Source organism: Phocoena sinus, chromosome 4, assembly GCF_008692025.1.
Source record: "Phocoena sinus isolate mPhoSin1 chromosome 4, mPhoSin1.pri, whole genome shotgun sequence".
In the NCBI taxonomy this organism is placed as follows: domain Eukaryota; kingdom Metazoa; phylum Chordata; class Mammalia; order Artiodactyla; family Phocoenidae; genus Phocoena; species Phocoena sinus.
The window spans coordinates 114,249,957-114,275,300 of NC_045766.1; the positions used below are offsets into that span (position 1 = coordinate 114,249,957).

At 35.8% G+C, this 25,344-nt stretch overlaps 1 protein-coding gene across 7 annotated transcripts in view; it reads right to left on the reverse strand.

Annotated features, from left to right (window-relative positions):
* Positions 1-25,344, reverse strand: part of ROBO2 (roundabout guidance receptor 2) — a 594,883-nt gene that overhangs the window by 24,373 nt on the left and 545,166 nt on the right. For 6 of the 7 annotated variants that reach the window (XM_032630901.1, XM_032630900.1, XM_032630902.1 and 3 more), the window contains exons 21-24: positions 20,416-20,697; positions 14,969-15,125; positions 5,749-6,009; positions 1,323-1,528 (exon numbers count right to left, since the gene is read on the reverse strand). In XM_032630901.1, coding sequence (XP_032486792.1) covers positions 1,323-1,528; positions 5,749-6,009; positions 14,969-15,125; positions 20,416-20,697 — 906 coding nt within the window. The remainder of the gene's footprint in view (positions 1-1,322; positions 1,529-5,748; positions 6,010-14,968; positions 15,126-20,415; positions 20,698-25,344) is intronic. The other variant, XM_032630899.1, reaches the window with a different exon arrangement.

Below are 25,344 nucleotides of genomic sequence, written 5' to 3' on the forward strand. Positions count from 1 at the left end.
TTTACCCTGAAGGAGATTATGCTAGAAATTCAGGCAAAGGGGCTTAACATAATAGTGCAGTAATAAGTTAGCTCTCTGCATTCAAAGATTTAAACTTGTGCTCTGTCACCTTCAGTCGGATCTGGATTTCAAATCACAGCAGTTTATCTGCACTTCTTAAATCTTAATTAGCTCAGCATGCAGACAGCCCCCAGGTAAAAAGAAAACCTGAAAAGTGTAGGCTTGTGCATGACATTGTGTAATTCAGGAAGTCGTGCAGAGGAAACATGTAGGTACTCATGCTTCTCCATCACTTTCATAAAGGAATTTCCATCAGTGTTTTTGAACTATAACACACAGTGTGAAATGTGTGCAAATTAAGAAGCCATTGGAGGAAAAATGAATTAAATGGGACTGTGGTAAAATGCACTCCTAGAATGAAGAGTGTCATGAAAGTAATATAGAAATGGGTGGTATACAGAGAAGACTCAAGGATAGGACATGCATGGGCAACACATTTGTAGCACTTATATCTTTATAGTCACGTAAGAGGCATTTGCGTGCGTGTATCAAAGAACGGATACCTACTTGAATAGAAAGACTGAATTTTTACTTTTCTCCACAGTCACTGTGTACATATTAGGATTTAAGTTTTTTTAAATACAATTTGCTAAATTTAAATCCTTGGAAATAGGTGGCAATCCTGGGATCATCCTAGGAGATACCAGTTGCAGCCTTTCACTTGGTGAAGGAGGCCAGAGGAAGTCAAAGGGGTAAACAGCAAAAATAACTATTTCTTGGGAGAGAAGCAGTTATTGGATCAACAATATGAAATGCATAAATGTATAGTTTATCTCGCTATACATTTTCTCCACTCTAAAAATAATACCTTGTGCAACCTTAGAAAGCCTTATTCTGAAGAGTTGCTTATTTTCACCAGTGAATGATTTTACGGAGTGAAATATCAAGAAGCATTTTAAGATTGCATTCACTTTGTATGTTGCTCCTGATATACAAAATATATCATTTTTAAAAGTCAAGGTTTTTTATGTAATAGACTTGTTTCCCCAGTAGAGTGAACTTTTCATGAAAGCCCTGGATATAACTGAGTTTTCTTTCATGTCTTTAAAGCTTTTTAAAATTCATGAATTTTTCTTATCATTTTTGCAGCAAAGCAAAAGTATTTCCAAATCCTTTTTGAATTTTGTGTTTAATATTAACATATTAAAAATGTTAAAGAAATAGATGGAGTGGAATAAATCTTACATAAGAAAGTATTTGACTTTCGATGCATTTTAATATTACAAATGGGTCACTTATTCCTATTAAATCAGTTCCATTACCTGTCACAGAGCTGTCTAGATTGTCCGTACTGGATCCGGGCGTCTGTTCCAGTGCTCTCAGGGGCCTGGGGATTTCTAAAGCTTCCTCTTCATCATCAGCATCTTCATCTGGAACATCTGTTTCCAAATCGGAAATCAAAGCTCCGGACATATAACCTAATGGTGGAACCGGGGGCTGCGGAGGTTGATTATTGCTTTGAACATGCCTAGGATTCACAAGGGAAGGAAAAAAAAAAGTACTGGTTAGCGTTCCACAAAATTGTAATTAGAATGAAACAGGCTGCTGTGGTAACTAATTTTGTTTTCTTGCTTTCCTTTAACTAATTCTGGAGCTTACTATGATTTCTTACATTTCAGCAGAGACAATGGTCTACGTATACATGACTTGCCAAAACAGTAACAACAGTATAGACTATTACACTCTTCTATGGGTATTTACGGGACGATACACAGAGGAAAAAGAGTACAGACCCAGCATTTTTGAGCAAATAAATCACCCGAAGGAGAATAGGAATATTCATCACACATATCTATTTAAAGCTGATTTTTTTGGGGTCCAAAAAGAATACAATTACATTCCCAGTTTTGTGTCAAAGTTCTACTCAGCCTGTGTAACCCACGTCACCTGCTGGCCCTTATGAAGAAAAGATGTCACATGAAAATCTAATACCAACACCTTCTCCCTCCAACCATGGCCCATTCGCTGCCTTACGAGGCTTTCCTCCTGCACGATCCCCCAGGAATCAGGCTGGGTGATTGTTTCCACTTTAACGAGTTTAGGTTAAACTGGGGAGGAATGGCTACTTTTTGCTCTAGCTAATATTTTTGCATCTGTCTTAGCCACCAAAGTCTTAAACACCTCAAAGGCAGAAAAGATTCATCTCAGCACTCTGTGTTTAGAACAGTAGGTGTGCCAAATAAACCAGATGCAATGAATGAATAACTCTAATTGCAACCTTGGGAAGTAGACAGAACTGGTATTATCACCTCTCTTTCAGAATTTTTTAAAGGGAGGTTCAAATTTAAGTGACTTAAGTTTCAAATAACATGGCTAGTAAAATGCAGAGCTGGACACTAGAGTCCAGTCAGCTCGTTTCGTGACTACTTAGGAGTTTTTTCTAAACCATAAAATGCTGAAGGAAAGTAAGTCTGTTATTTGTTACTGTCATTATAGAGGGAATATAGCATGTTTGGACACATTTGTCTTTTTTTTTTTTTGCCTTGATATAAAATACTTAAAAGACCACTGGATTTAAGGGCGATTTATGCATTTTTATGGTTAGTTTTTGAATTAAAGATACAAGATTTTCTTTAATATTTGCATTTATGGGGAAAATATTTCATTTTTCCAGAATTTGTTTAATATTCTTCTCCCAACTGCATTCTTGGACCTGTAACCAACTCCAATATTAACAAGATTCTAGACCTTTTAATGTTAAAAAAAACCTAAGATATTAGTTCTGGAAGCTACCTCAATATCATCAGGCCCACATTTTTAATTTAATAGATAAGGCATTTGAGGTCCCATTTATTATCTGGCATTCATCACAGCTCATCCATTGGAAAGTCAGGAAGTCATTTCCTAACTAATGCTTTCACAGAAAATCTTGAGTGTTGATGGCAACATCTTGCTCTAAGTGTAACCTCAAATTCTGTTTGTGAAGCAGGGATGGAGTGAGTCAAGTCATGAGTATGAGAATATAAAGTGATATTTATATACATGAGCCATTCTTGTCTAATAATTTTCACTTTGGTCCTGAGAAGGATCGAACAGACCAACACTCTAGTCCTACAGCACTGCTGACACCTCTTGATGGAACCAAGACACACTGAGTGGTGAAAGTGTATTCCTTGAATTCAGGAGAATTAGGAGATGAACAGGAAAAGGGTACGTAACATTTTTAAGTATCTTCTAGTAACAGGCACTGTGTTCTGCACTTCATGTGTCAATAGGAACAGAATCCCTGGAGGTGAAGCCTGGAATTATCATTTTTAAATACTCCTCCTGTGATGTCGATGTGCGGCCCAGATGGGCTGGCACTGCCATCCTAGTAGGGCAAGGTCCTGTGCGAGCACATGAAGACTCATACCTCCTACACGGGCCATCAGCATGGCATTCTGGAGGACTGTTGGATTAACAGAAGCATACTCAGAGAGAGAAGCAGGGTGTGCTCTGTGGGTACTTGGGGCAGGTGGACGAAAACTAGTTTGTTCACTCATTCAGCAAGTGTCTATAGAGCACTCACTAAGTGGGGCTCTAAGAGTGGAAAGACAGCAATAAACAACTCAGGTGAAAACCCAAGCCCCTGAATAATAACAGCTATAACGTGGCTAGATAATTTACTAAGTACTATACAAGTGTAAACTCATTTAATTCTCCCAAAAACAATGGTGTGAAATAAAGAATTTGACCTTGCCCAAAGAGAAGTTAGACTTTTGCCTTGTACTCCTGAGAGCTAATCTCTAAGCTCTAGAACATCCTGTCTGATAAAATGTCTTTGCTTGGAGGCCAGAGGCTCCTCCAGAAAGTCTTAACTATATGATTTATGGAGGGAACTTCGAGTCACAGGATATCAGCTCACCTTCTGGAGGGGCCATAGACCCTGGTCAGCCATGCAGATAGTCAACCACATCTATGTGACAGACCCCCCAGTAAAGACTCCGAAACTCAAGGCTCATGTGAGTTTCCCTGGTTGACCCATATCGTCACACTGCATTGCTGAGAAATTGTGCTTTTCAGTACTCCACTGGGAGAGGACAAATGGAAGATCCGTCTTCGGAATTTCCTAGCCTTTCTCCCACGCATTTCTTCTCTTGGCTGATTTGAATCTGTATCTTTTCACTATAATAAGCTATAACTTCAAGTATAATAGCTTTCAGTGAGTTCTGTGGCTCCTTCTAGCGATTCTTGAACCTGGGGGTAGTCTTGGGGACTCTCCAAACTTGTACATAGTGTCAGAAGTGAGGGTGGTCTTGGGGGACTGCCCTCTCACTTTGTAGATGAGTCAATTCCTACTACCATCATCATTTTACAAATGGGGGACTGAATCACAGAAGTGTTAAGCGAATTGCCCATTGTCATACAGTTAGTAAGGAGTGGCAGTGGCAGTGGTCCAGCCTTGGCTGACCCTAGTCAAATCCCAGACCAAGCAATCAGAATATCTGGGGTTGGGCCTATGCATCCAGGCTATCCAGATGATTCCAAAACACAGGCAGCGTTGAGAACCTCCAAGCTAGAATCTGTGCTTTAAAGGACTAATATGCAGGGCTTCATTTAAGTAACTTGAAAGAAATCCTCTGGCTCTCAAAGCAGCTGGCTGCAACTTCAATAGTTGTATTCTATAAAGCAGACTGATGCAAAATAATACTGTTTACCAGTAAAATGTCTTTGACCTTTGGAAAAACATCTGATGATTGAGAAAATGTTCAAGAACCTCTGGTTCTAAAAAAAGAACCTATGTTTGTGATAAGCTTTAAATGATATTCCTGGTTTGAGTATCTCTTTATATATTTAGTTGTATTTTTAAAACACATAGTTCATTAACACTGAGAATAAGACATCTCATTATCAGCTTATCCCAGTAGGTAAAACTACCAAAAAAGAAGCTAAGGTTCTTTCATAAAACTTTAACTTCAAGCATAGGACGTAAATCAACATAAGATAATCAGAGGTATGTTACTGAGATTTCATTTTTAGGAGTCAAACTTATATGTTACTGTTTGGGAGAAGGGGGAGAAAATAAGAAAAAAATAACTGCACAGAACTGTGAGAGTTGGTTCCACTTGTATTCCTGTCATATTTTTCACAGGATACATCAGCAGACTGCCATCTATACCTTATGAAAGTTTATGAATCAATGAGAAAAAAAGGAATTTGGGATTTGTAATTTATTCTAGGGGCTCTTTTGTGTGTGTGTGCGTTTACTGTTACTAACATTGTTGTTCTTTTCTGTCTCATTTAGTTCAGCCCAAAGAAGGTCTTTTAATAACTGACACGGACCATATGTGATTTGCAGAAGCTTACATTTACATATTCACAACCACATACAGAATTAATCACAGGCACTTTGAAGAATCTAAAAAGAGTCCTTCATTATGGTGTTGGAAGTGAGTTCAAGGATAAGCTAATTGAAGCTAAACTGTAAATTAGAAAAGATTCTGGTGTAGCCAAAAGTACTTGAGCCTGAAATTCAGCAGATCTGAGTTCTTGCTCCAATTCACTCTAATTAGCTGTGTTACTTTGGTCAAATTATTTAACATTTCTTCAGTCAATTTCCTTATCTGGATGATGAAGGAGTTGTACAAAAGCATTTCTAACCCCAGCTGTAAAGTTCAGTGAGACTCTCTTGTGAATTTAATGTGAAAGAACGTTTCCTCTATCCATGTGTTGAAAGCATGGGTCCCCTGACCTCATGAAGATATTTACCATGTTTGCTTTGCTATATCAAACTGATAGGCCCTTGTCAACTCATCCAGGTGAGCCTGCAGCATGGGCTGCATCTCTTCCCGTGGGGAGGGAGTTAGAGTTGCAGTGGACTGCTGTCCAAAGGAAATGGCAGGGGAAGAAGCCACGCCTCGGACAGGAGGTGTTGGGACACGATCATCATCTTCTTCCAGTTCATCTTCCATACCCTGGTGTAAATAAGTTTGTACTGGTAATGGTGGGCACCAGCTATCACTGTCATAGCTGAAATTAAATGAGGAAAAAAAGCACATTAACACTTAGGCACACACACACACACACACACACACACACACACAATTACACTGGCAATGAATGGCAACCACAGTAGCATCTAAGATGTTCTCCCAGTTTATTTCCTCCTGATTTCTGGTTGTTGGCACTACTATAGTAAATCACCTGGCTGTTATCTAATTTCTAATCATAAGTACATCGGTTATCTCAAGATCTCAATTTATTCTTAAAAGATCTTTTTAGCTAATTGTTACCCCGACAGTCACAAAAGGCAATAACTTCCCAACAAAGTTACTGACGTAGAAAAACCAAATTTCCAATTAAAGACAATTAATGAATTTAGTGCTTGTAGATTTAACTACTTTCTTCTCTTGTTCATTCTTGTGCACCAAAAGAATATGCCAATATTCATTTAAGAAGTGTTTGATAATTTTATTTACTCTTATTCTAGATCTATGCCAACCTTTCAATCCATATGACATGTCAATCATTAAGACTTCGTGCCACAAAATGTATTCAATAGCCTTTCAACTGTCTTAATTTTCTTAATATTTTCATTAGAAACTGATGTCTCCTTGTATCTCAACATCTCAAACCTATAGAAACAGAAGTTTAAAACCTAATCCTATAAAATATATATTAAAAAGAAAAACAACAATTTTAAAAACAGCATGTTTTAGGGATTCTGGTTAGGGAACATAGAAAATTAATCCAAAATGCTTTAATTGTGACACAAAATCAGTAGCATTTTTATTTACACATTTCTGTCATGCTATTATTTTCTTAAATCAAATAGATCCCAATGCACTTTTAAAAGACTTAAGGATAAGATAAGCAATTTTATTAGATGTAATTGTCCTATAAAGTCAACCTCTTAAATATCCCCCAAGTCTTTATTCTACACTTCACCTCTACTCCCACGATCACAGATCAATCTCCTTCTGGGATGAACCAGCGCATTAGCTTTCCTAGTCTCTTGGAATGTCATCATCATCCCTTCTATATCTTCCATACAGGCAATCGGATTATATTTCTAAAATCTTCTTTCACATCACACCTATGCTTAAATTATTAGTGATATTGCTAATATAAGAAAAAGTTCAAACCCATTAGCAAGGACTAAAAAAAGATATTTCCCCATCTCATCAGCCTATCATTCTAGCTTAATTTCCCATTATTTCCCCAACACCAGCCTACTCTATGTTTTTTTAATCTCTGGGTCTGTATATGACTACTCTCAAATCATGTGACTCTGAGCTCCTGCTTCTCCTTCAAGGTTCAAGTCAAATGTCCTCAGTTTTGTGAGCCTTCTCTGCTCCCACCATATGGAACTGATTACAACTCCATAATACTTATACTGTGCACTCCCCATGTTATACTGGAATTATTTGTCTCACGTCTCTTTTTCCCCACTATTCTATGAGATCCTTAACTCGAGAACTCTGTAATTCTCCACTTTGCATTTCCAGCACCTATTACAGTATCTAGCATATAGGTTTCTATTACAGAAACTGAAAATAGAATGAATATTACAAATATATATATCTAGTCTTGATGTCCCTTACAAAACACTAATTTGTAAATGTCCAGATGATTCTTGAATAGTTTCACTGGCGTGTCTTTCCAATTATCCTGTTTAAAAATGAATTTGTCAAAAAGCCTATACATGGATGTTTATAGCAGCTTTGTTTATAATTAGTGAAACTTTGAAGCAACAAAGATGTCTTTCAGTAGGTGAATGAGTAAATAACTCGTGGCGTATCCAGATAATGGAATATTATTCAGTGCTAAAAAAAAATGCACGATCAAGCCATGATAAGACATGGAGGAATCTTAAATGCACATTACCCAAGTGAAAGAAGCCAACCTGAAAAGGCTACATACTGTATGATTCCAACTATATGACATTTTAGAAAAGGCAAAACTATGAAGACAGTAAAAAGATCAGTGGTTGCCAGAGGTTAAGGGGAGGGAGGGATGAACAGACTGAGCACAGAGGATTTTTACAACAGTGAAACTACTCTGGATGATACTATAATGGTGGATACATGTCATTATACACTCATCCAGTTTTTCTTTGTACATCGGCACACAGAATGTACGACACCACGAGTGAACCGTAAAGTAAACCATGAATGTTGGGTGAGAATTATGTGGCAATGTAGTTTCATCAGTTTAACAAATGTACCACTTTGGTGGGAGCTGTTGATAGTGGCAGAGGCTATGCATGTGTGGAGGCATGGGAAATTGGGAAATTATGTATTTTTTTGCTCAGTTTTGCTGTTAACCTACAACAGACCTAAAAAAATAAAGTCTATTTAAAACTCCTCAAGTTATCATCCTTTGATTTGACCAACATGTGTCAGGTAACTGGATCTTTTTATAGAGCATAAAATCCGGTGGGGCAGACTGATATGTAGCAAATAATCAAAGATACCAAGTATTATAAGAATAAAGCAGGGCTTCCCTGGTGGCGCAGTGGTTGAGAGTCCGCCTGCCGATGCAGGGGACACGGGTTCGTGCCCCGGTCTGGGAAGATCCCACATGCCGCGGAGCGGCTGGGCCCGTGAGCCATGGCCGCTGAGCCTGCGCGTCCGGAGCCTGTGCTCCGCAACGGGAGAGGCCACAACAGTGAGAGGCCCGCGTAACGCATAAAAAAAAAAAAAAAAAAAAAAAAAAAAAAGAATAAAGCAGGGAGGCTGAAATTAGTTTGGGGCTTGGGTGAGGCTCTGCCGACCACTGAAAAAGGGGATATTCTAGGTAACACATGAGAGGGCCCAGAGGAAGAGAAAATTTAAAGTATTTGAAGAACTCAGCTTTCTAACTGGTAACAGCTGGCAAATAGAGAAGGTTGGTTATAGATGAGGCAGGAGAGGTGAGTATGTGCTAGATCATGAAGGGCTTCATCAGCCCCAAGGAAGAGTTTGGAATTTTGCCTGTGGGTGATGGATAGTCACTGAGAGGTTTCATACAGAGTGTGATGACATCTTTGGCTGTTAAATTTTCATCTCTTGTTGAGGGTACCTGAATAATCTTCTACCTCGATGAGTTGCAAACTGAATACTTTGTTTCAGAAGCCCTGTATAATCTGATAATATCTCTCCTGAAATGTCTTTTACATTTTAGTATCAGGCACACTTTATTTGTTACAAATAACCACTTTTATATATTAGAAAATATCAACAGTTAAACTTGTATTCCCATTTCTTGGCTATATAAGTACCAGTGTGACCCGAGAAAATATATTGCTCTAAAACGATGGCATTTTTAATGTTTTTTATGTTGGAGATCACAGTTAGATTTCATTCAAAGATAAGAGTCTGTGGTGTAAAAGGTTCATAACGACTATCCCAGTTGGATTCATTGCTTTTAATTTTCCCCATCTTCTAATCAATCTTGCACATCACTTACACTTTCTGTCTATGAAAACATCAGAACTCTTGGAATAAAACATTCACTTCACTTTACTCTGTTCTGTCCATTAAATGTGTCAAAGCCTCAACCTACCTTTTCAGATGTTTTCTTCAGTTTCTCAACAAGAATCTCCTGCTCAAAAGAAATTGGTTTGTTTCCTCCTTTCTTTGTACTTTTCCATCCTGGTGCATTAGTTTAAAGAATTCAACTTATTTCAAATAAGCTAGACTCCTCCAATTTCACCTAGCTTACTCTTACAAATCCTTCAAGCTACAGGCTAAATCCCATATCTTTTATAAAGATTTCCCTGATGAGGCCAAATAGCACTGATATATAACTCTTCTGAACTTGCACTGATAATATTTTTGCACATTTACTTAAAAATTGATTATACACTGTCTTCTGCTATTTCCAATGTTGATTTCTGTAACCGTTGTCCAATTTATTTTAGTATTTAACCTTTCACATGTTAATAGTATTTTTTCCTCAAGTGGATTTAAGCTACATTAACATAATGACATTGAACTATTCCTGTTTGGCCACATCTGACATAATACCTTAAAAATAGTATATGATAAGCATATTTATTGATTTGAAATGAAAACTCACAAACTGCTTATTATTAAGAATGCTTAGGTTTCTTTCCTTAACTTACTTAACTTTAAATGCTATATTATTAAGTCAAACAAAAATATGTATAAGTAGCCTAATTTTTTTAAAAAACTGCCCATTTTCAATATGGAATATGCATCCTGTTATACTTCATCAATAGTTATAATTAAATTTATTTCATAAACTTGTTACAAAATAGCACAATTTTATTCTATAAACTAGTACATGTACTTTCCTTGCTTACATAGACTATTGTCAGGGATGTCCTACCTTTGAACAAAGAAAGAACATTTATATATTCAATCTTTCAAATGGAAGTAGGCAATTATCTCCTAAAATTTCCCTACCTTATAAGTAGTAAACTATTCTTACTTCAAATAATTCAAAGGGAATACACATATGGAATGAAAATACATACAGAACATAAGAAAAGGAGTAAGTAATGGTACATATATCATGTGTTAAGGTAACATAAAAAATTGTAATTAGTTTTACTCAACTCATTTATTTATTATTCAAATACCATCAGGCAAAGGAGAGCCTACCATAAAATATGAGTTTTAACATTATACAATTACATTGCATAATGTACAAAATGACTAAAAAATATTCTAATTGCTATTCCATTTAACTAGAATGGGTGTTTATCATCAATTCTGCCAAGTCTTTTCTACAATCTAGAACAGTAGTGAGCAAACTCTGTCCCCCTGTGGAACAGAAGCAGAACTAAGAAAAATCCATGGATTCATCTCAGTCGTTTGTGCAAGAAGTGGAAAATAGAGGGAGGGGGATAAAAGAAAGTCTAGGTGAAGAACATGAGAGAACAGGTCAAAGAAATTTGGGGTACGGTGCAAATCATATGATGGCGAGAACTGTGCATCACCTCTGAGGTATTCATGTCTTAATTCATTCCAGAACAACAGATACTTAGGTTTTGTGCAGTTTCTGAAGAAGGGCAAGAAAGTAATAGATGACTCTATGAATGTTATGTAAAGCATAGTTCTGGTTTTAGAGTTTCCTTCATATTTACAGATGTATATCTTATTTGAGCGATGAAAATTCAACTTTTTCTTGTAGTAACCTAAAAAAGACTGTGAAAATGATTCTAATGCCAATCCAAAGGTCTTTTGGCCAACGTTTCCTAGAGAAGCTTTTGTTCTTTGACTTCCTGTCAGTGAAATATGAGGCATCATATTATCTGTCTTGCCTGGTGAATAATAAGCAGGATGGCAGCAAATCAATGTTGCATGTGAACTAACTTGTGAAAGGCCAGATACAAACACCAAACTACTAATAAAAATACAATAAAGTTCAACAACCACGAAAGCCTGCCAATTTCTAATTGCAATAGCAAAACAAAGCATTAGTTTTCTATTGAATTACTACTGAATTCTTCCTAGCATCATATGATTACATTAAAATACATTATATTTATAGCTAAGAACAAACATTTTGATACATTTTTGTCTAGCTGAGAGAGGCATATTGATGAGAGAGAACATTTACCATTGTTGATATAGTACTGAATTAACAAATCATTGTCTATTAGGACAATGATTTGATAACTTTTGATATTTAGTATTGTGGGGGAAAAATAGCTCAAGAAAGGCCAAGAAAGAAAATTGATGATATCTAAGCTCTTAGAAACAATATTAAACATTGTAATAAAAAGCAAAAGACAATCTTTTCAAGATTGTGATTATTCTGGGCTAGATACATTTCTAAAATCTATCCCTCTCTCTCCATCCCGCTGCCATTGCCTTATTTTATTCTCTTATCATTTTCATGGTATTGGCCTTTCTGCTGCAAAATCCCATACATTATCTACCTGCCCTAGCCTCATGTCCTCCAATCCATCTTCTATACCCAAAGATCAGAATTCCTCTAAGACATACAAGACTTCACAACTGGCCTCACGACACCTTCTCAAATTATCTTCTATCCTGTGCATGTTTCAAGCTCAACAAACCTCATATGGCAGAAAGACATAGACAAGCAACTAGAATGCAATGTGATGAGTATTACAATAGAGAAGTAAGTTTAAAGAATAATGACAAATAAAGGAAAGGTAAGTAACCTTAACTAGAATAGGGTGGGGTTTCAAAGGAAGAGTAGGAAGTACTAAAGGAAAACTAATGGAACTATTCCTTTTTTTCCTCATCTTTCATTTTATTTCTATTTTATGCCTTTGGCTAAGAAAATTTCTCTCCATCTGCACGGCAAATAGTGACATTAGTAATATTTTGTTGTACTCATTGGTAAGAAATCTATTCTGATGTGGAGATTACTTTATGTTAGGGACTACTTCTCATTATCTTTGTCCTTTTTGCTTCTGGCTCAGAGCCTGGCACCCAATAGACACCCAACACTGGGTACTATTATTTGTGAATAAGTGATTCAAGATTCACGTCAAAACTCAACTTCTATAGGCTTGCCCCAGCTTTATCTGGCATACATGGTTATCCCTTTCTGTATGCAAGTTATTATTTTGTACACATTGCTTAGCTAGGGCTCGCCATACAAAATAGTGTGTGTGTGTGTGTGTGTGTGTGTGTGTGTGTGTGTGTGTGTGTGGTTTCTGGTCTCTACCTCTGAATTCTGTGAGTTTCCTAAATCAGGGATCACATCCTCCTTATTAATTGTGTTTTTGTTTCTTTCATCTCTTTTGCTTTCCTTTCTGGCACTGGGCTTAACAGTTCTTATGTACTTAAAAAAAAATAATGTATGTTGAATAAGGTCTCTATTATGATATACTAAAACAACAAAAGCAAAATCTACATATCACCATAAGAAGTACAATTGCTGAATCCTTGTTTGTTAGAAATAAAAATTATTAAAAACAGGTGACTTCTAAAGTTTTTTTGTTGTTTCTACTTCAAGAAAACTTTAAATTTGCATAAGTTTCAAATCAAGGCATATAAACTATTCTATAAAAGCTCAAAGTTAGGGCTTCCTTGGTGGCGCAGTGGTTGAGAGTCCGCCTGCCGATGCAGGGGACGCGGGTTCGCGCCCCGGTCCGGGAAGATCCCACATGTCGCGGAGCAGCTGGGCCCGTGAGCTATGACCGCTGAGCCTGCGCGTCCGGAGCCTGTGCTCCGCAACAGGAGAGGCCACAACAGTGAGAGGCCCGCATACCGCAAAAAAAAAAAAAAAAAAAAAAAAAAAAAAGCTCAAAGTTAATATCATGAAGAGCAGAGTATATAGAAAATATTTAAAAATCTTTTTTCAGTATTATAAGGTTTTCACATTAGAAAATACAAAAATATTAATAAGAACAAGAGATGGACAAACTCATTGTCATCTCAAATCTACTAATCAAGATTCCAAATTACCTACAATATTTACACTGAGTTCAAGACTTTATGTTTATAAATGTTTAACAACACTACTTTTCTCTCCCCAGTTTACAAGTTCTATTTTCTTATTTTCTAATTACAGCCTTTAAAATGCATTTTTCTAAGCCCTGTAATAATATTTTCTTGTGAAATACACACCGCTGTTCCCTGCTTCCCTGCCTAGGAATTGTGTGACACTAACATATTTTATTATTGATATGTATTACATAAGATCATGGGCAAAATTTTGTTTTTAAAAAAGTCAGAGAAAGAAGGTATACTTTTAACTTCCCATTTCAGGTGTGAACGTTTTAACAAAAGTACAATAAAAATGACATGCATATATATGGGAACTACAATCTCACAAAAGCAAATGAAGCCCTTTGGAGGGAAAGAAAGATATAGAGAAAAAATATGGAGGTATGCTTATTTATATATATGCATGCCCATCTATCTATCTATCTGTGTATATAATGAATATATAGAGTATATGTGTATATATATTAGGTAACTGTAAGAAAAAGCAAATGGAATCTTTCTTCAGAAGCAAATGTGATAAAGAAAGTTCTAGTTAGGAAAATTAATCTGGAGACCTCAAAGACAGCAGTTATGTAAGAAAAAAGGAGATGGAGAAAAATTATAAGCATGTGCATGTGATCTTTATGTAAAACAAGATAGGAAATAAAACCATTATTTAAATAAACTGAGATATTTTAATACCTAAATACTTCTAAATAAAGGAAAACTTGGAATAAAAAACTGCCTCTATTCTGCATTTTTCAGTTTCAGTCAAAAGCAAATTGTGAGGAAGACAGAGCACTTAGAATTATTAAAATAGAAAAAGAGACTATGTTTCTTCTGACTAGCTATTTTTTTTGGATTAAAAAATAAACAGTATCAATGTCTTTCTACTTCAAAATCAATTAACACTTAAACTAACAGAGGAAAGCAAACTAATTCTTGTGAGATGTTTGGGAAAGAATAAGGAAGCTGGTCACTTAACTTAAAACTCTTAAAGGAAATTTTCTAACTTAAAAGGTTTTGTTACAGAGTGTGCATTGGCTTGAACCTCCTTTATTGTTCGGACCCCTAAATTCCCATCAAAGCTGATGATTAAAGTCCTACCCACTGGCCAGATCCCTACAATTATCCCATTGTGATGGAGCTCAACAGTGGGCGACCTGCTATGGCCAGACATCAAGTCATTAGAGAAATGCGAGGGATGATGAAGAAGGTTATTTTAATTTCCTTTTCAGCCCTTCTCAGGAGTGCCTCTTTAGTTCACAGAGCTCTGGGTTACTTGCTTTCAAACTAACAAGCAATATTATAAATGGAGGCTGCATTATCATGATTGCAGACAATCTAAGGCACTTGATGGCCAAGGATTCTACGTCCTCAATATGTACTGTGTTGTATTTATCAGCTAAAAATATATAGATGGGGCAAACAATAAAAGGGGTGGGGGAGCAATGAACAGGTTGGGAAGGCAGCAGGGAAAACAGGAAGACGACACAGTATCAAGACAAAAATGCATAACAGAGAAAGGAGGATAGCCCTGGGCATTTTGCTGGTATATGAGATATTTTTACCCATTTTCTTGCAGTTCCACTGCATAGTGTTCCAGCTCTGTACCAGGAAGGGGCTGGACTGGGGGAGGAGGTAGCGGAACATTGGCCCAGGTTGATCCATTGTTTTTCTGTGCTTTAGAAGAGTTTTTATTTTTCTTCTTTTTTCCACCTTTCCCACCTGAAAATAATAATACATTTATTCAGACATAGTGAATATCATAAGAAACAGAGTATATCAGGCAGGAAGATGTATTTATGTTTTCAAAACACCAGAATCAGTATGTTACAGCTGTTAAAAGCTATAAACAATGAAATGATATAATAAGAAAAACATTTTTATAAATCACTCAAAATGATATTGTTTCTTTCACAATGCATTAACTGCAGAGTTGAATAAACCAAAAACATGGCTGCGGTAGCAAAAGCTAATTTATTGATTTATTCACGTTTGCTGCCTCCACATTTTCATTGTTAGATGAAATAATGGGCCATAACAAATTCTTTCAAATGTCAGATTTTAGTGCGTTTATAATGCTCCTTTGCATAATCTGTCTCAGTGGAAAATGCAGTATCTAAGGATACAGGCTAAACTTTTCCATTAGAATTTACTCAATTTAATTAATCCGGGCGAGTAACAGTTTTCTCTCAAAAGTAACTTATAAAAATCAATCAACTACAATCTGGAGGATACTTATAAATCTTTCACAATGATATGTTTTATAGAATTTCTGACTAATGAATGGCACAATTATTTTTGCCTATAGTGAGAGTAGTTCTCAGATGTCTAAGCATAACATTTCTTAAAATTCCAAATATGGGGAAAATTAATGGAAATATAGTAATCAGTTTCAGTATTCTCATAATACAAATGAATTCATGTACAAAACATGAGCAGAAAGTAGGTTGGCAGCATATAAACCATATCTGGAATTACCAGAGCTTAATGAAATAGAGTTTAAAACATATAAAAATATAGTTTTATCATTTGTTCAATGCAGTACTTTTTACTCCGCCAAAATTAAGTACATCAAGTTTCTTCCTAAGTGGACCACAGTTGGATGCAGAAATGTGTACTTCTTGAGCAGAATGACAAAAAATGTTTCAGGGGAACCTAAGTAACTTCTGTCACTCCCACTAGAGTCAATAGCTGTATCTCCAAAAAAAAATGGTATTGACCCCTTGGACTACATCTTTCTGGAACTAAAAGTTATGAGCATCAAATTGTAGCAGAGCTTTCTAACAATAGAGATATCACTGAAGTTTACCTCATTTCTTTTCTTCTACCAATTACTAACCTGCATCAGCCAATTCAGAAAATTATAACAAGTCTGAGTGCCAGAAAGTGATGAAACTACTGAACTGGACATATACACTATTGCCAATTATGGAATTATGTCTGTTTACTAGGTAGTGTGCACATATACACACATATTTAAAAGAGCATCCCTGAAAACTGAGTGCTTTCACCTTTCCTTTCACTTCTTATCTTTGGCAGAAGAAGTATTAAGAGAAAGGAGAACAGGTATCTTCTGCTTTGAGGATAAGAGCTGGATCTCTGGGTTTGAAAACTAGTTTCTCACCTACTTGACAAGTTATTCATAGATATCACCTCAATTTCCATACATGTAAAAAAATATAAAGCTACTATTTTGGGAGGTTATTTTGAGTATTACAAGAGATAAGGCATATAAAGGGCTCAGAATGTATAGAATGTTCAATAAATGCCAGTCATTATCACACTCTCCCATCTCCTCTATCTCAAAGCAAACTCAATTCTACCTGTTTCCAAAGCCACTCTACACTCAACTCCTACCCCAATGAGGAACCCAGAAATAACCCGATTCTTAGAATAAAAATAATAAACCTGATTGAATTTGTAATTTTTGTGTTTAAGGTAGGTGAGCCTTAATTCTTTGTTTCTTGATCAGAACAATCATAAAAAGATTGTATCTTTCTCGGTAGTATCAGAACTATGTCTCAATACTTAAAAGAAGAATGGGTTGGGCGTGTGTTTTTCATAGCTTTTCCCTAGTTGTACCTCTTTTATCCCTTGTATATTTATATGTGTACTATGCTTTTTTCACTTTTTATAGCACTTTTAGAAATGTTATATGATCACCACCAGAACTGAGTGACACAAAGAGGGAAGTTTTTACATCTCCATTTTATAGATGAGAAAATAGAGGTTCTTTCTGAGTTTGTGGTCCATAGTCACACAGTAAAAGGACAAGCAATTTAGAATGCAGCAGCTTTACTGGAAATTACAATTTCAGCAGCTCTGAACCCAGCTCTGTTGAAATCCTTGTCCAAGGTCAGGAAAGCCATTATCAACTCTTCCAAACAACTTACTTAAAAATGTGCCGTGGAAGCAGAGGTGATTCATAGGGGGAATTTGTGAGGGTTTTCCATACAATGTCTACTTTCCCCTCTTTGGGGGAAATTTCTGCATCTCATTGTGGGTACTTTTGGTAAGTATCAATCAACATGCTTTGTCTTCTCTAGAATGAGTTAAAGAGGTGGGCTCTTAGCATAATAGTGGCATATGATATGAGCTAAGAAAATTAAACTATCTGAGATCTATATCTTGATCTAAGTGAACCCACTGTGTTGCTGTTTACTTGCAACCAATGATCATAAAGCATTTTAAGGTGAGAACTGCCTGCATTATATTTTAGGGGAACATATTTTGATGACTTGCAAACATATTTGACCCGTCCCTCTTCAACTGAAAATGTAAATATTTGGATTTATATTTACTTATGCTAAACAAATGATTTCTATGTAAAAAAAATTATGAAAATAGCTCATTTTAAAATTAAACTTATAGTCTATTTAAAATAATACTGGCATATAAAAAGATTTAGTTATTACTACTGGCACTGTGTTGTATATGCATGTATATATATAAAATTACGATTGCAGATACTATTTTGAAAAAATCTGTGTTTTATATTTTTTAATGGTTGGCCTTTTTAAGAGAAGTGCTAAGAACTTATGAATTTAATAAATCATAAGAGTGTTTCAAAAAGGGTGAGAAATTCATTCATATAACTCAGAAATGTCCAATTTTCTTTATTACTGTGATTATTTTAAATTTGTTTCATCACCGTGCACAAATTAAGAAAATCTTATAATATCAATATGATATGATCCAATATCCATAGGGAAGTTTGATCTTAAATCTAAGCTTTAGGAAACATACCTCTGATTATAAGCACAAAACAAACTAATATTAAACTCAATTTGACTAAACTAAGAAGAGAATCATCACGTCACTCTTACCTCCTAAAGAATGCTTTCTATCACCAATTTAAGTAATTTTGTATTCAAATGTAGATGAAGTAGTTAATATAATTCATATACATATATATATATATATATATATATGTCACTCAGGAGATTAATGGATTCAGAAAAGCAGTAAGCACTATTGTGAATCATGTTCTGCTTACAATTACTCAAAAGATAACTTTAAAAACTCAGTGGTAATCAAGATATACAGAATATTTAATAAGGAATTCACAGAAGGTCTTAAACAATCCATGGCTTACAATATATAGATTAATATATATATATATATATATATATATATATAGAGAGAGAGAGAGAGAGAGAGACTTTGCATATCTTGAATGAAATAAGCCTAGGATAAAATTAATTTTTTAATTATTCAGTACAATTGTGGGATTCCTCATAAATAAATGACGGTACAAATGACATATAAGGTTATTCAAAAAAATTCCCCTATATAATTAAGCCAGTTTAAATTCATAACAGATGTTTAAAATTTTCTGCATTCTACAATGTATCTAATTCTACCAATAGGTAAGAAGAGCAAATGGCTCATTTTGGAGGGGAGAGAGAACATTAACATTTTCAGACTGAAAGTGTTTTATCTCTGAGGAAAAGTCATTTAGTAAATGTTAACCTAATGACGTAAAAGAATTAACTCTTTATGGCTTTGATGCCTCGTAGCCTGTGACATATCATAATATACCATAATCTTTTATTAAGGAACTGAGGTTAAAAAAAAACTTCATAGAAATAAATAGTATATCATAAGTATGAAAAAATAAGCAAATAAGGTCATGGCATCAACTAGAAATGTGCAGATAAAGTCGTCAGTCATACACCACATAGATGTTATGTTTGAAAGTTAGAATGTCTACTAGGACCTCCTCATTTTAGAGATGAGGATCCTTGGGCCTAGAGAAAATCACTGATATTCATTATGATAGGTATATATTTCTTTCCAGTAAAATGTGTTTTTCCCCACATGTGCTATATAATACCTGCAGTACAGACTGTTAGTTCAGCTGTTGTATCTTGAATATATATGAAAATTTACAGCACAAAAGAATTATCAATAGGAAAGATTAGGGGTTTTTTGGCAAGTAAATGTAAAGAATAATGTCCCATATTAACATTCTTGTTTAGCATGGTATCAGGACCTTACTCTAAATAATATCATTCAATAGAATACTATTACATAATATTTCAGAAAAATCGTCCAAAGATAGGAAGTCACATCACCAGACTCCAAATATTATGAACAATTGCCAAAATCATTTGCATTTTTGTTGAATTCATCTTTTGCTGTGCACACCATGGGGTTGACTTTCCTATAAGATCTTTTTATTGTAAAGTTCTCTGGACTCTTAAGTAGGGCTCAAGGCAGATCAAACTCATCTGATCCTTAATAATTCGTATTTAGTAAAATGGTACTATTTTTCCCTGAATACATCCTTGTACAATTAGTACATAAAGGGTGATGGTGAATTTTACCCCCTCCCCCAAATCATGATTTCATTAGGATAAACTGTTATTGTTATTTGAAAGATAAATGTCTGACAGTGAGTTGTGATCCAGGTACTTCTTCATGGTTGTTAGGAACACAGGTCATATGCTGGTGACAAACAAATATTTCTCCTTACTGTGACGAGACCAACCTGAGAGACTGCCACTCCTCTCTGAGCTGTTGTGAGAGCTGGTGGTGCTGAAATCCTGTGACTGGTTGTGTGGCATTCTATTAGACAATCCCTCAGCCAATCGGTAGTCAGGGATGTAAAGTAAGGCTAAGGGTTAAAGGGCAGAGGTCATAGTGGCATCATGTGATTAGTTCACAGCACAAGCCCATGCAGAACATGCAGTTAGCAACTCAGAAGCAGATGTCATAGGACAGTGGAGGCATGTTTTGTCTATCCTGCCTAATGGAAGTTGAGATGGACTATTGATCACTATTGAAAAAAGAGCTAAAAGGATGAAACTGATTGGTGTTGGTGTGTGGTGATAGTGACGACGGTGGTGGTGGTGGGGATTGTGGAAGGTACTGAATACATGCCGGTATATTTTTTAGTTTAGGTAGTGAACCTGGTGATGAATCACTAAACTGAACAACAAATACTAATTTCTATCTCATGCAAAAATGATATGAAAATAACTCTTCAGGAAGTAAGGACTTGACATACCATTGTTACCTTTGTTCTGATCAGGTAGAGAATAACCAAATCCCATCAGATCTGTTTTTTGCTGAATTGAGCTTTTCCACTGTGGATCAGGCAGATCAACAGCCAATTCATGTATGCTATTGGAATGCAGTATCTGTGTAGTGGCATATGGAGTAGCCTGTGTTATTTGGCTGGAACTGTTGTAAGTGGTTTTGGTCGTGAAGTCAATGCTGCTATAAATGGCTCCATCTGAGAGCATCGTTGCCGTTTTATCCCCTTGGCCTGGAACTGGTGGCAGCACATCTGTGGTGAACATAGGGAAATGAAACAATTTAATGATGCACAGGAAGCCCAAAACTATCAGGACTGAAGATGAAAAATAAACGTATCATGCCACACGTTTGCATTTCAGCTGAGATGGGCTTCATGAGCCAATGAAGGGTAGATGATATACAACCATCACCAAGCTATCAGCCTTGTGACAGGCAGGCCTACAGCTCGTCCTTCATGTCTCACTGGTTAACACACCCCTTCCCCCATTTTTTTCAACCGTGAATGAGAAGTTTGGTATATTTCACTATTAAAAAATGCTTTCAGATGCTCATTCTGTTTTAGAATCTATGAAATTGTTAGCTCTTTACTGAAGCAATAACAAAAGTGAATCTACAAATCATGGATTAAAGCATCTTTTTCCACTTTATCCCAAGAGACATGGAATATAACTGCTAAATAGATGCAAACATGTCCAAAATTATACTCTCCAAACTATGAGGCACTTTCTTCTGAAGTTTCAACTTGCTGTTTATCTGGGTTGATTTCACAGCTCCAGAAATGGAGTGTAACTAATGGTAACAATTTTTTTTTTTATTGGATAACAAAGGAACATTTTCATGAATAAGTCATTTTCACAATACAGCAGGATTTAACTATAGAAAAAGCAATGAGTGATTAGCGAGTTTAGTTTATGCTACCAAATCTTAGAAGTGGAGAATTATAGTTTCAAGTTGTAACACAGCAAGTATAAAATTAAAATTTAGGAACAACACTGAATATCAATCAGTCCATTTATCACTTTGGTGCGCTAAATTATCTTTACATGATGCTTTTTATTTCAGAACTGCCACCTCTCTCCTGAGCACTTACTTTCCTTCCCAGAAGAAAGATACTAGTATCTAAAAAAAGAAAAAACAAACAAACACACACACACACACACACACACACACACACACACACACTAATACTATTTTTAATCATGCAGAGTTAAAGTGAATATAATTATATTATGCTCCTTAATAATGTATGTTCTGAAAGTCACATTTCATAGGACATGAGGTCATCAACCCACTTGATCTCTTCATTATGGGAAATTTTCAACTAGTTATAGTACTGTAATAATGAACCAGGTTGTCTCAGTACCAAAACCAGCTTATGATCGCAAGTAGAATGCTGAAATAGTCAAAATATCCTAAAACTTTTAGATGAGATGATACCCAACAGTACTCGAAATAAGGATTCTTGTAAAATATTAATTTGCTTTTATATTTTACAAAAGCTAAAAATGATCTTCTTTAGCGACAGTAACAAGACATTTATAATATATTTTATGCACTATATAATTTAGGTCTCTCTGAGGGTTTTGATGTCTGGAATTCCAAACTGTTTTATAATTAAGTATATACGTACTTTATTAAATGACTATTTTAAATACATATCAGCGAGATTGTTAAACATGTTCACATTTGTAATATTTCACCAAGTTGTATAAGCAAGTAAATTGTTCTTGGATTCAGAATTTTGTAACTACTTTCTCGCCCTTCTTGTTTTTAGCTATAAACTAATTAGAAAATTTGATGACAAAGAAACGTATTTCATTCTAAAGCATTAGGTCAGTATCATTTTATTATCAAAAACTTTTGATACTTAATAATATATCAAGATTGTGAAGGTAGATCCTTCACTCTAGGGAAGATTTTAGGGTTTTGTTTCTACTTCCTCCACCATGTCTTTCACTGATGAATATTAACTGGATAGATGTTTCTCCAGCATTGACCCCAGCTTCCCAACACCTTGATTATGATGTTCTCCAAAGCTTTAGATTTATATTGTGAGCCACTGCAAGTTTTTGAACTGTTGTGTGTTTAAATATTTAAAAATGGAAAAAAAATAGTCCGAGAATCTAATCCTTCATAATGTTACTCTGCACTGAACAAAGCGACGGTTCTAGAAATAGAATCTCTCTCTGCTTATGAATTATAGAAACATTTCCCTCCAGTTGGATTTACTCATGATTTCATTCTGCAGTCTTTCAGCACCTTGGTTACACATGCATTTATTTCTTTTTGCCTGGAATAATTACTTGTATGAATGACTGTCCCCTTCACTGTATCTTAAATTAGTTGAGGACAAGAGTACCTGGGATTTATGTCTCTAATTCCATAATTCCTCACCTAGCATTGTGCAAAGAGTAAGCACTTACTGAACAGTTAAATGAATTTTTATAGTTTGTATTGTCAAAATGCAGACATGTGATAATTAGTAACTTTATTATTCAAAATACGATTTTCATTACATTTAAACATGTATTGGTATAACATTCTTTTTTTATTGTTATTAAAGTTGACATATTTGGTGTCAGAAAACAGAGTTTTAATGTTTATTTATTTATTTGGCCGTGCCAGGTCTTAGTTGCGGCACGCGGGGCCTTTGTTGCAGCACACAAGATCTTTTTCTTTAGTTGCAGCATGAGAACTCTTAGTTGTGGCATGTGGGATCTAGTTCCCTGAGCAGGGATCAAACCCGGGCCCCCTGCATTGGAAGCACAGAGCCTTAGCCACTGGACCACCAGGGAAGTCCCAGTATATTTTCTCGAAGGAAAAAATGTCAGTATCTGTGATTATTCTTCTAAGTGAACATGGTAATACAATCATACATGTGAATCCCACCTTAACTGCAGACCAGTGTAAATAAAAGAACCTAGGCTTTAAAATCTGTTAGATCTGGATTTTACACATAGATCTCAAGTTTTTCATCTTGATAAACCTTAATTTCTTGACCTCTAAGATGGAAATATAATTATCTATGTCTTACATTTATTGTGCAAAGGAAATAAAATTTGCAAAAAATCCTATCTTTGGTACATAGTAAATGTTTAAAATACTTATCACACTGAAAAGAGATACAGTAAACCCTGCAAAAACTTTGTCTTGGCCTTGATAGCTACCTGTGAAATATTTTCATGTCATGAAAATGAAGTGGAAATGGAAGGAAACCTTGAAAATCTTCAAATGTACCCTTTGGCTAAATTAGACTGAGACATTTTAGATGTTGATGTAGTCTGCCAGAAACTGAAAAAAACAAAACCAAAACACTTTCTCCATCTTCGCGCATTTAATTCTTGATATGTAGATAGAATGGCGTGTTATTCCAATACGAATACAAGAAAGACAGGCAGCTATTCCTTGATTGATAAAAGCTTTGGGACCAGAATTTCAAAGTCAGCGGGTAGGGCAGGGCATCTCCTTGGTGAGGAGATGCTTGGGCATAGAACTACCCAATGTAAAGTAGTAGCCTATAATTGCAGGGCTCAGAGTTTGGACACCTAGGGGAGGCAGCCACCACTATCAGAGGGTCTGGGCAAGTGAGAATCTAAATGGGGAGTACTGGATTACAGAGGGTAAGCAAGACTCTTGAGGAGTCATACAATTTACTTTCTGTTCTATCATTTACTCCCCAGTCATGCCTGTTGGCCACTGATTGTATGTCAAGCTTTGTGCTAAACCCGTATATTTAGCCATCCATTTAATTCTCATTACACACCTATAAGGTAGGGCTGGTCATTTTCTGCATCTTATTTGGAGAATGGGAGGGAGATCCCTCTTTTTCAGTTTGTATTGACACAATGCAGAGTTGTGCAATAATTAGTAACTTTATTATTTGAAACACTATTTTAATTATATTCAAACTTGGATTGATATTACATTTGTAAAGAGAAAATGCCAATATCCATGACTATTCTTCTAAGTCAATATGTTTACACACTCATACACGTGAAATCCATCACTGAGGTTTATAATGGACTCAGAATAGTTTAGCTCAACCCTGGGTCTCCTACATTAATTCTACCTAGAAGTGTAGAAATCCTCCAGTGGATTCACATGAACTTTCTTAGATTACAGCACTATTCTCCTAATTAATCACCCAAATTTTCCACACTATCTCCATTCTCCACCCAGCAGCGGGATGGATGATTTAAAACAGTACTCGCATTCTAGCATTCTCCTCTAAAAGTCCATCAGTGGCTTCTGAACATCCTTTGGCCAAAGTTTAAAGTCTTTGTGTGGCTCAGAAGGCCCTCTGTTACCTGTCCTTCTATATTTCTTACCACTTTTTCTGCCTTGCAATCTATACTCAAGTCATTAGGAAATTAATTCGCTTCTTAAATAGGTCAACGTTTCTCTTACTTTCTGGGCCTTAAAACACAGTAGGTTTCTTCTCTACACACTTTCTACACTCTTGACTGCCCACCTTTCCTTCATATATCAGCTTAAATAATACTCCATTCATAGAACTTTCCTACTCCCGGGGTCAGCTCTTTCATCTGGGGTACTGGCAAGGCGGTTCCAGTCCATTTACTGTCTGTACAATCCCCTGCCAAGGAAAAACTCATGTATCGGCTGAACTGAACAATGGGGCCTGAGACTTCTCTAGTCCCATCTTTCTCTAAACCCATTGCTCTCCTAGTGACTGGATGAAAAGATGGAGAGGGGAAGGTGGTGATTATTTATAGTAGGTCCAATTATGTCTCCTTATAAAGAACTATGGGGAGGACCCTGGTACCAAATTTTGAAGACCTTAGCATGTCAGCCACTTAGCATTTTTTGTCTTTTATTTAGGGTACTATCAGTTGTAGAGCTACAGAAAAGCTCTCTGTCAACATGTTGTTATACTTAC